Consider the following 11,695-nt stretch of genomic DNA (forward strand, 5'->3'; position numbering starts at 1 on the left):
ATCTCGGTGTCCATGTACATAGATCCCTGAAAGTTGCCACCCAGGTTGAGAGGGTTGTTAAGAAGGCGTACGGTGTGTTGGCTTTTATTGGTAGAGGGATTGAGTTTCGGAGCTGTGAGGTCATGTTGCAGCTGTACAAAACTCTGGTGCAGCCGCATTTGGAGTATTGCGTGCAATTCTGGTCGCCGCATTATAGGAAGGATGTGGAAGCATTGGAAAGGGTGCAGAGGAGATTCAACAGAATGTTGCCTGGTATGGAGGGAAGCCCGTATGAGGAAAGGCTGAGGGACTTGTGGCTGTTTTCGTTAGAGAGAAGGTTGAGAGGTGACTTAATTGAGGCATACAAGATGATCAGAGGATTGGATAGGGTGGACAGTGAGCGCCTTTGTCCTCGGATGGTGATGTCTAGCACAAGGGGACATAGCTTTAAATTGAGGGGAGATAGATATAAGACAGATGTCAGAGGTAGGTTCTTTACTCAGAGAGTAGTAAGGGCGTGGAATGCCCTGCCTGCAACAGTAGTGGACTTGCCAACACTAAGGGCATTCAAATGGTCATTGGATAGATATATGGACGATAAGGGAATAGTGTAGATGGGCTTTACAGTGGTTTCACAGGTAGGCGCAACATCGAGGGCCGAAGGGCCTGTGCTGTGCTGTAATGTTCTATGTTCTTTGTGCCCAAAAAGATTAGGTGGGTTTACTGGGTTACGGGAATGGGGTGGAGGCGTGGACTGGGGTGGGGTGCTCTTTACAGGGCTGGTGCCGATTCGATGGGCTGAATGCCCTCCTTCTGCACTGTAAATTCTATGATTCCACCGGGTGCTTCGGTTTTCTCCCACAAGCCCCGAAAGACGTGCTGTTAGATAATTTGGATGTCTGAATTCTCCCTCTGTGTATCCGAACAGGAGCCAAAATGTGGAGTGTAGGGGCTTTTCAGAGTAACTTCTTTGCAGACAATACTTGTGACAATAAAGATTATTTAAAAAAAAGAGGTAACAAATTCTAAAGAGTTGAGGAGAAGCTCCTTCTCCCAAAGGGCTGTGAATCTGTGGAATTCACTACCCCAGAGTGCGGTGGAGCTGGGACAGTGAGTAAATTTAGGGAGGAGTTAGACAGATTTTTCATGGTTGAAGGATTATACTTGATGGGCCAAATGGCCTCATTCTGCTCCTATATTTTATGACCTTCTGAAAGGGGGAGACATTGATTTGCTCCCAGATGTTGCCCAGAGGAGGAAGTTTTAGTCTGAAACTTATTGTCCAACCTCCACATTGTGACATCACAAAGAAACTCGTCCTCTAAATCAGCCAATAGGAATAAATCCGCTCCGCGGTGACGTCACTGCCCAGCGCGCAGACGCGGGAGTCCCGCCCCTACCCATTGTTCCCCTCCCCCACATATCCTCGAGACAAGGTTTCCAGGCAACCGGCTGACAGTTCCGGCCGTCGGTGCTCTACCCCTCCCCTGACCCAGGACTGCGCATGTCTAAGGGAAGGGGGCGCTCACTTCCGCTGACCTGACTGCGAACGTGTTGCCCAGTAGGAAGATTGGAGGGCCGGAAAGATTCTGCTCCTCTACCAATCAGAGCTCCCCAATTGTCTCCATGCGGAAGCTGGACATGGAGGTTTCTCCCGAGCAAGTTCCTCCAACCCTGAATGAGCTTGAGCTTCAGACAGACTGAACCTTCCTCCTGTCTTCAACATCTGTGAGTAAAACACTTTCTTTTCTCCCTCATTCCATTTATTGTCTCATTCTGACCTTCAATTGGTCACTTGCAGCAACTGAAGGGAAAGGAAGTGAATCCAGGGAGGGTGCAGACTCTGGAGAGCTTGGCCCAGGTCTCTCTCTCTCTGAAAGACATTGACATCCTTCGCTCCCTCAGCTTGACACATTTATTTGTCTGGCTAAAATGATGGTCTCTTTCCTAATGTTCACAATTAAAGAGCTGGTTTCCCCAGGAGATGGCTGAAATAAAGGGAACAGTAAACAGGACAAATCAAACCCAACCAATTACTTCCCTGTCGGAATACTCTCCACCATCAGCAAAGTGATGGAAGAAGTTATTAATAGCACTATCAAGTGGTACTTACTCAGCAAAACCTGCTCACAGACGCTCAGTTTGGGTCCAACCAGGGTCACTCAGCTCCTGACCTCATTACAGCCTTGGTTCAAACATGAACAAAAGAGCTGAATGCCAGAGGTGAGGTGAGAGTGACTGCCCTTGATATCAAGGCAGCATTTGACCGACTGTGGCATCAAGTAGCCCCAGCTAAACTGGAGTCAATGGGAATCGGAGAAAACTCTCCACTGGTTGGAGTCATACCTGGCACAAAGGAAGATGGTTGTGGTGGTTGGAGGTCAATCATCTCAGCTCCAGGAGTTCCTCAGGGCACACTCCTAGGCCCAACCATCTTTAGCTACCTCATCAATGACCTCCCTTTCATCATAAGGTGAGAAGTGGGGATGTTTGTGGATGACTGCACAATGTTCAGCACCATTCGTGACTCCTCAGATAATGAAGCAGTCCATGTCCAAATGCAGCATGCCCTGCACAGTATCCAGATGTTGGCTGATAAGTGGCAAGTTACATTTGTGCTACACAAGTGCCAGGCAATGACCATCTCCGACAAAGGAGGATCTAACCACCGCCCCTTGACATTCAGTGGCATTAGCATCGCTGAATCCTCCACAACCAACATCCTGAGAGTTATCATTGATCAGAAACTGAACTGGACTAGCCATATTAATATGGTGGCCACCAGGGCAGGCCAAAGGCTACAGCGAGTAACACACCTCCTGACCCCCAAAGCCTGTCCACAAGGCGCAAATCAGGCGTATAATAGAATAATCGCTACTTGCCTGGTTGAGTGCAGCTCCAACAACACTCAAGATGCTGCTCTACACCATCCAGAACAAAGCAGCCTGCTTGACTGCTCCCCATATCATGAATATTCAAACACTCCACCACCGATAACTAGTAGCAGCCGTGTATACCATCTACAATGTGCACTGCAGTAACTCACCAAGGTTCCTCCATCAGCACCTTCCAAACCCACGACTACTACTATCTAGAAGGACAAGAGCAGCAGATACCTGGGAACCCCACTACCTGGAGGTTCACTCACCAGATGGACTTGGAAATATATCGCCCTTCCTTCATTGTTGCTGGGGCAACATCCTGGAACTCCTTCCCTGTCAGCACAGGGGATGTACCTACAACTCAAGGACTGCAGCGATTCAAGAAGGCAACTCATCACCACCTTCTGAATGGATGGGCAATAAATGCTGGCTGAACCAGCGACTCTCACATCCCGTAAATGAATTTGAATTTTTAAAATATCGGACAGAGATATATCTAGTGTTACATGGAATGTATTAGATATATTATTGATGGTTCTGTAACAAAATACATGTATTATTATTTCTAGTTTTGTAATATAGTACTGTACCTACGTTATATATTTCCAGTCATACAATCATTGCAGCACTGACGGAATCCATTTATGAACTCGAGTCAATGCTGACTCTCTGTACAGCAATCCAGTTAGTCCCATTCCCAATCGACATCCCTGTTCCCCTGCAAGTTTATTTTCTTCAAGTGACTATCCTATTTTATTTTAAATTATTGATCATCTGGACTTCCACAACCCTTGTGGGCAGTGAGTTCCCTGTCATGACCACTCCATGACTAAATAAAATTCTTCCTCAGAATTTCCCTATCTCTAATCAGTAAATGTACTTATATGGAGATTCTCTACTCTTGTACAGGTTTTAGTGAGTTTAGATTTGTTCATCAGCACCTTCAGGAAAATTGGGAGGGAAAGTAAGTGAATACAGTCTGTATATTACACACATTTTTCATCCAGTGATATAGACATATATCTGTCTGGCAGCCTGCATGAAGGTTTTCAGGTCTCTGTGTCCAGGACAGGAAGCAGAGAGCTTGGATCTCTCAATCAGCCTGAATCAGCACCTTCAGGAGAATTGGGAGGGTGAATATCAGATACAGCAGAGTGAGAATGGAGGGAGAGTGTGTGGGATTGAGATTTAGAGCATTTCAGTGAAAGAGAGAGGAAAGAATGTTTGATATAAACTAGAATTGTCTGTTCTAAGTTTCTATCCTGTACTGACAATGATTACCATTGTAAAATCTGTTTGCAGGAAGTTCGAACGAGAGGAGTTTGAGGCCGATACCTCAAACTAAATATCACGTCAAGAACTGACTGAGTCACTCAATTCTTGGGAACTGAAGATCATCGGCCTTTGAATCGAGAAGGAGAAATGTTTGTCTATTCTGTCTGCTTCAAGAGATTTTAAACATCAGTGCGTCTGGAAAAGCACTGAGACAGACACACACACCCGTGTGAGACTGTTACAGAGCACTGACTGTGGAAAGAGCTTTAACCAGTGACACAGCCTGAAAAAATACTACGCCATTCACAGCAGGGAGAGACTGTATAGGTGTTCTGTGTGTGGACCAGGCTTCAACTGATCGTCCAACGTGGTGAGACGCAAGATCATCCGGACCATGGAGAAACCATGGAAATGTGAGGATTGTGGAAAGGGGTTCAAAGGTCCGTATGGACTGGAAAGGCATCAACGCAGTCACACTGGAGCGAGGCCGTTCACCTGCTCTGTGTGTGAGACGGGATTCACAGCCCCGTGCCAGCTGGAAAGGCATCAACGCAGTCACACTGGAGAAAGGCCTTTCACCTGCTCTCAGTGTGAAAAGGGATTCACTGACATTGGCAACCTGCGGAGACACGAAAGAGTTCACACTGGAGAGAGGCCTTTCACCTGCTCTCAGTGTGAAAAGGGATTCACTGACATTGGTAGCCTGCGGAGACACGAACGAGATCACACTGGAGAGAGGCCTTTCACCTGCTCTGACTGTGGGAAGGAATTCACTCGGTTATTCCACCTGCAGAGACACCATCGAGTTCACACTGGGGAGAATCCGTTCACCTGCACTGTGTGTGGGAAGGAATTCACTCAGTTACCCAACCTGCAGAGACACCAGAGAGTTCACACCGGGGAGAGGCCGTTCATCTGCACTGTGTGTGATAAGGGATTCACTCGGTTATCCCACCTGCAGAGACACCAGAGCGCTCACACTGGGGAGAGGCCATTCACCTGCACTGTGTGTGATAAGGGATTCACTCGCTTACCCCACCTGCAGAACCACCAGCGAGTTCACACCGGGGAGAAGCCGTTCATCTGCAATGTGTGTGATATGGGATTCACTCAATTATCCAGCCTGCTGAAACACAATGTCACTCACACCAAGAGCAGGCCCTTTAAATGCTCTGAATGCAGGAGGGGTTTCAAAAGCTCACAGCTACTGATGTCCCACCAGCGCGTTCACTCTGAGGAGAGACCATTCACTTCTCCGACTGGAAAAAGCTTCACTCGGTCATCACTTGCTGAACCACAATGTCACTCACAGCAATGAGAGACCCTTTAAATGCTCCGACTGTGGGAGTGGGTTTAAAAGCTCTCGGGTACTGAGGGAACACCAGCGCATTCACACTGAGGAGAGACCGCTCAGCTGCTCTCACTGCACAAAGAGATTTCAAACATCATCCACATTGCGGAGACACCAGCGAGTTCACACTGGAAAGAAGCCATTCATCACTCACTGTGGGGAGGGATTCAGTCAGTCGTCCAACATGCGGAGACACCAAAGGGTTCACAAGTGATGACGGGTTAGATTCTGCTATTATTCTGCTGTTAATCACATCCAGGACTGAACCTGGAGTGGGTGAAGGTGTTTGCCTCCTCGTCAACTCCTCCTGATGCTCGGATGTGGCGACCCGGGTGAACTACTGCTCCCCGGACCTGGAATACCCGACTGTGAAGTACAGTCCATACTGCCTTCCACTGAGTTCACTTCTGCCATCATCACGGCGGTCTACATCCCACCCCAGGCGGAAGTGAAGAAGGCCCTTGATGAATTGTAACCGCTATAAATAACAATGAAGCAGAATACCTGGCGGCCTTGTTCATCGTGGCCGGGGACTTTAACCAGGCCAACCTCAAGTGTACTGCCAAAATTCCACCAACACATCTCCTGTCCCGACAGGGGCCCCAACATCCTTGACCACTGCCACACAAACATCAAGGGCGCCTGATGATCCATCCCCTGACCGCATTTCGTAAAATCGGACCACGATACGGTGCTCCTTCTCCCAGCATACAAGCAGAAACTTAAGCAGGAGAATCCGTTTAAGAAGGTTGATGCAACGGAAGAGCTCCTACGCGACTGCTTAGTGTCAGTGGACTGGTCCATATTCAAGAACAAGGGCAGCATGGTAGCACAAGTGGATAGCACTGTGGCTTCACAGCACCAGGGCCCCAGGTTCGATTCCTTGCTGGGTCACTGTCTGTGCGGAGTCTGCACGTTCTCCCCGTTTCTGCGTGGGTTTCCTCCGGGTGCTCCGGTTTCCTCCCAAAGACTTGCAGGTTAGGTGGATTGGCCATGATAAATTGCCCTTAGTGACCAAAAAAGGTTAGGAGGGGTTATTGGGTTACAGGGATAGGGTGGAAGTGAGGGCTTAAGTGGGTTGGTGTAGACCCGATGGGTCGAATGGCCTCCTTCTGCACTGTATGTTCTATGTTAACTCAGCAGCCAACCTAGACGAGTATGCCAGCACCGTCACAGACTTCATCAGTAAATGTGTAGAAGATTGCGTGCAAAAGAAGGTAGTCTGTACGTTACCCAACCAGAATCCATGGTTTCATTGGGAGGTTCACTCCCGACTGAAGGTGTTCAAGGCAGGCAACCCTGACATATTCAAGAAATCTATATATGACCTCCGCAAAGCCATCAGGAACTCCAAGTGACAATACCAAACTAATCTTGAGTCGCAGACTAACGACAGGGACTCTCATTGGTTGTGCCAGGTCATGCACCCAGATCCTGCACTGACCCACTGGCAGGTGTGTTTGCGGACATCCTCAATCTCTCCCTCCTCCGTTCCAAGGTTCCCATCGGCTTCAAGAAGACCACCATCATACCTGTGCCAAAGAAGAACCAGGCAACGTGCCTCAATGACTACCATCCGGTGGCCTTGACATTGATCATTATGAATTGCTTCGAGATGCTGGACACATCAACTCCATACTCGCAGCATTCCTTGATCCACTGCAATTCGCATACCGCCACAACCGGTCCACAGCAGATGCCATCTCCCTGGCCCTATACTCGCCCCCGAAGCATCTCGACAACAAGGACTCCTACGTCAGACTCCTATTCATTGACTACAGCTCCGCCTTCAACGCCATAATCCCAGCCAAGCTCATATCAAAACTCCAAAACTTCGGACTAGGCTCCTCCCTCTGCACTGGATCCTCGACTTTCTGACCCACAGACCACAATCAGTAAAGATAAACAACAACACCTCCTCCATGATAGTTCTCAATTCAGGAGCCCCGCAAGGCAGCACTGCCTATACACAAATACGACTGCATGGCAAAATTTAGCTCCAAATCCATCCACATGTTTGCTGATGACACGACTGTAGTGGTTCGGATCACGAACATCTCCATGATAGTCCTCAATACCGGGGCCCACAAGGCTGCGTACTTAGCCCCCTACTACGCTCGTTATACACACACGACTGTGTGGCAAAATCTGTTCCCGCTCCATCTACAAGTTTGCTGATGACACGACGTAATGGGTCGGATATCAAACAACGATGAGTCAGAGTCCAGGAAAGAGATAGAGAACCTAGTGGCATGGTGTAATAACAACAATCTCTCCCTCAATGTCAGCAAAACTAAGGAGCTGGTCATTGACTTCAGGAAGCGAAGTATCGTACACACCCCTGTCTGCATTAATGGGGCTGAGGTGGAGATGGTTAGCAGCTTCAAATTCTGAGGTGTGCACATCACCAGCATTCTGTCCTGGTCCACCCACATCGACGCTACGACCAAGAAACATATACTTAGGAAACTAAGGAAATTCAGCATGTCCACACCGATTGCCACATGGGCGGCACAGTAACACATGGTTAGCATTGTTGCTTCACAGCGCCAGCGTCCCAGGTTTGATTCCCGCTTGGGTCATTGTCTGTGCAGAGTATGCATGTTCTCCCCGTGTCTGCGTGGGTTTCCTCCGGGTGCTCCGGTTTCCTCCCACAAGTCCCGAAAAACATGCTTGTCAGGTGAATTGGACATTCTGAATTCTCCCTCAGTGAACCCGAACAGGCGCCAGAGTGTGACGACTAAGAGATTTTCACAGTAACTTCATTGCAGCGTTAACGTAAGCCTACTTGTGACAATTATGAAGATTATCATTGACTTTTACCAATTATTACAGGTGCACCAACTTTTACAGGAGCACCATAAAAAACATCTTATCTGGCTGCATCACAGCTTGTGTTTCATAGTTTCATAGAATTTACAGTGCAGAAGGAGGCCATTTGGCCCATCAAGTCTGCACCGGCTCTTGGAAAGAGCACCCCACCCAAGGTGTTATGGGCCAGTGTTCAGAAAACTCCAAAGTATATCATGGAGTTCACCTGACCTACAATTGTTTATTGATTTTGGTTCCGATGAGTACAAGGGCTGCCTTTCAGGTGTTATTCAACAGAGGCCTTAACCACTTTTAATCAAAACAAGATTTATTCTACGAATTTAGTTAACATTTTTATAAACACACACACTAAGCATTTTTCTCAATTACAAACATAAATACCCCACACAGCTACAGTAATCTATGTATAACCCTTAATAAATTCCCCCCTTTAACTGTTTCAATTTAATAACAAGATCCATAAACCAGTACCTCCTTTTCAAAGGTGTGGTCCAGCACACAGCACACAAGACCTGGTATGGATGCTCTTGTTTCCTTTCCAAAACAGCAGGTTTGAATTCCTTCCAGAAAGCAATTATTTCTTTTCAAGTTATCAAGCCGCCTGGAAACAGCTTTTAAAATAAAGATAGAGAGAGAGGCCAAAATACTCCTCTTTCTGAGTACAGCAGCCAAAAATGTGAGAACGAAAGCAGAAAACTCAGAGACACAAAATAGCCCTAAACCAAAGCGAAAGTAAAACCAACTCCCAGAGCCACAGCCCAGCTCCACCCACACAATAACATCACAGAAGCCATGTGATAAGACAAAACCATTTCTTAAAGGGACACTCCCATGACACTTGGTATGGCAACTGCCCAGCCCAAGACTGTAAGAAACTACAGAGAGTTGTGAACACAGTCCAGTCCCTCACATGAACCCGCCTCCCGTTCATTGACTCTGTCTACCCCTCCCGCTGCTTTGGGAAAGCGGGCAGCAAAATCAAAGACCCTCCCACCGAGGTTATTCTCTTTTCCAATCTCTTCCATTGGGCAGGAGATACAAAAGTCTGAGAACTTGCAATAACAGATTCAAAACAGCTTCTTCCCCGCTGTTACCAGATTCTGGAATGACCCTCTTATGGACTGAACTGATCTCTCCACACACCTTCTCTACTGAGTAGCACGACACTCCGTATGCTTCTCCCGATGTCTACGTATTTATATTATGTATTTATCATATGGCCTATGTTTTTTCATGTATAAAATGATCTGCCTGTATTGTACACAGAACAATACGTTTCACTTTACCTCGGTGCACGTGAATAAATTTAATCAAATCAAACATTGTTCATTCTGACACTTGGTGAAGTGGGAGGGTCGGAGGGTTTCTTTCTGCTGGATTGGCCGGTCTAATGGCTTTGCTTCCAGTGGATTATGATCTTTGAGCCTGGGGGAGAACACATTTCCACTGGAATGATCCACAAAGGCTGAAGTACATTTATTTTATCCTGGATAGTAAATACTGTTATTCCCCCACCACAGGTGGATCTAAAATAAACCAGATGGGTTTTTACAACTATCGACAATGCTTTCATGGTCATCGATGACTTTTAATTCCAGATTTTGTATTAATTTAAATTTCACCATCTGCCGAACCTGGATCCCTATTGCATTACCCTGGGTCTCTCGATTACTCGTCTGGCTATTGTTTTCCAAGATGTGTTTTGTGAGAGGTGAAGTCACTGTAGCCGTTTTCGAGTTGTTTCTTTTACGTCCTGTACTTTCCCACTAACCTGCAGACAAAACAGCTGCAACTGTACTGTGTATAAACGTGTGTTATTGTAACTACTCCTTGAGATGATTCGATTCGCTGAAGCATTCCCTGCATGTTTGTAATAAAGATTCCTAAACTTTAACCAACTCTAGACTCCGAGTGACATTTGTCCCACAACAGTCTGGTGTCAGGAACAGGATCCACTGACGGCTCTGATTAAAGGAAAGTCCCCGTGGACAGCAGATACCGGGGTGAGTATTGTTTGTTTTATACCACCCGTGTTTAGTTCAGTCTGACTGACCACTGGGGACTCCTCAGAACCTCAGGGATCTGTTTCTGGTCTGTTTCTTTGACATCCATTCAATGTAATTTCAATAACTGGAACATTTCAGGCAGGGAATTATCGGTTTTACACCAAGGATATGTTTGGGGGCGATGCTGAAGTCCCCGTGACTGAGAGGGTTTTGTAGCTGCTGACAAATGAGGGGATAAAGCCGTACGGGAGGTGAAACAGAAAGAGTTAGGCAGTTGGACAGAGTTTGGCGTGTGTTCAGAGGTCCCAGATAGGGGTCAGCCAGCATCAACACATCGATGGATCTGCACAGAAAAGGTCCAACCAGATGGAACGTATAAGGCCCAAGGTGAGGTTAGTGGCGCGGGGATTTGAAGAAGCTTTGGGAGATAAAGAGGTCAGAGTGGACTCACCCACAGCAGGAAAGGTAATTTTGAAATTTCTTTGGCCCTTTTCGTGACATTTTCTCGGAACGTTCAGTCAAGAAACATAAAAGCTGCATTTGCGCTGGGGGATCACCTCCAGAGGGCAGTGTTTCTACAACCTCCTAAGGTGCCAGATGTAGATGGAAGACTTTGGAAGTTCAATAAGTTTGTCCATGTTTTGAACGATGTTTCAGGGTGTATGGCACTTCTCAGTTAGATCAGTTTTGTGCAAGTCGGGTTGTCCCTACCTGAAGGCAGAAGCTGCCGTGCTTTATTGGTACGAAGGCAGGAAACTCTCGGGCATCTTTAAGATGCATGTTGATGACTGCCTATGTGGTGATACTAGTGAGTTCCAAAATAATGTTACTGACAGGATCAGAACAACATTTAAGGTTTGGAGTCGGGCTTCTGGGACCTTTAAATAAATTAGATTGGAAATCGGGCAGTGTGGGTCTGACGTAACTTTACATCAACAATCTCAGGCAGACAGTATGAACCCTGTCACAGTCAATGGGGCCGGGGCCTCACACAGAAAGAGGAAGGTGTTTCCAAAGCTGGGACTGAGCTGCTGCAAAGTTGAATTGACGAATGGGGCACACAGGCAAGGCCGGATACATGTTTTGATGTCTTTGAGCTGAGTTCTGTAATGAAACATCCAGAGGTCAAGGATATTTAAAGTGCAAACAAAAATTAAAAAATACAAGATGGAGAAATGTGTGCTGAAATTTCCATCTTTGAGAGGGGAAAGGTCACCGCGGGGTCAACAAAGAAGATGGAGGCTGGAGCACCAGGGGAGGCCGCAGTGCTTACGGCTGAAGAACTAACTAAGGTGATGGCTGCGGAATTCCAAAAGCAGTTGGCGCAGATTGAGAAATGTATGGAGATGGTGAGGAAGGAGATGCAGGAG

The 11,695-nt window shown here is 47.1% G+C and overlaps 1 protein-coding gene across 2 annotated transcripts; it reads left to right on the forward strand.

Annotated features, from left to right (window-relative positions):
• The first annotated feature begins 1,279 nt into the window (after positions 1 to 1,279).
• LOC140421943 (uncharacterized) lies at positions 1,280 to 10,217 on the forward strand. 2 transcript variants are annotated; one of them, XM_072506932.1, is made up of 2 exons: positions 1,280 to 1,707; positions 4,164 to 10,217. In XM_072506932.1, the coding sequence occupies exon 2, from the start codon at positions 4,531 to 4,533 to the stop codon at positions 5,452 to 5,454; it is 924 nt and encodes a 307-aa protein (XP_072363033.1). In that variant the 5' UTR covers positions 1,280 to 1,707; positions 4,164 to 4,530; the 3' UTR covers positions 5,455 to 10,217. The 2 variants fall into 2 exon arrangements, with proteins under 2 accessions (XP_072363033.1, XP_072363034.1); XM_072506933.1 differs by lacking the exon at positions 1,280 to 1,707 and adding an exon at positions 2,867 to 3,315.
• The last annotated feature ends 1,478 nt before the right edge of the window (positions 10,218 to 11,695 follow it).

This window comes from Scyliorhinus torazame, chromosome 5 (genome assembly GCF_047496885.1).
Source record: "Scyliorhinus torazame isolate Kashiwa2021f chromosome 5, sScyTor2.1, whole genome shotgun sequence".
In the NCBI taxonomy this organism is placed as follows: Eukaryota; Metazoa; Chordata; class Chondrichthyes; order Carcharhiniformes; family Scyliorhinidae; genus Scyliorhinus; species Scyliorhinus torazame.

Bases quoted from the DNA above. Each gene is read 5' to 3' on its own strand.
- LOC140421943 (XM_072506932.1), top strand. From the start codon at position 4,531: ATGGAGAAACCATGGAAATGTGAGGATTGTGGAAAGGGGTTCAAAGGT.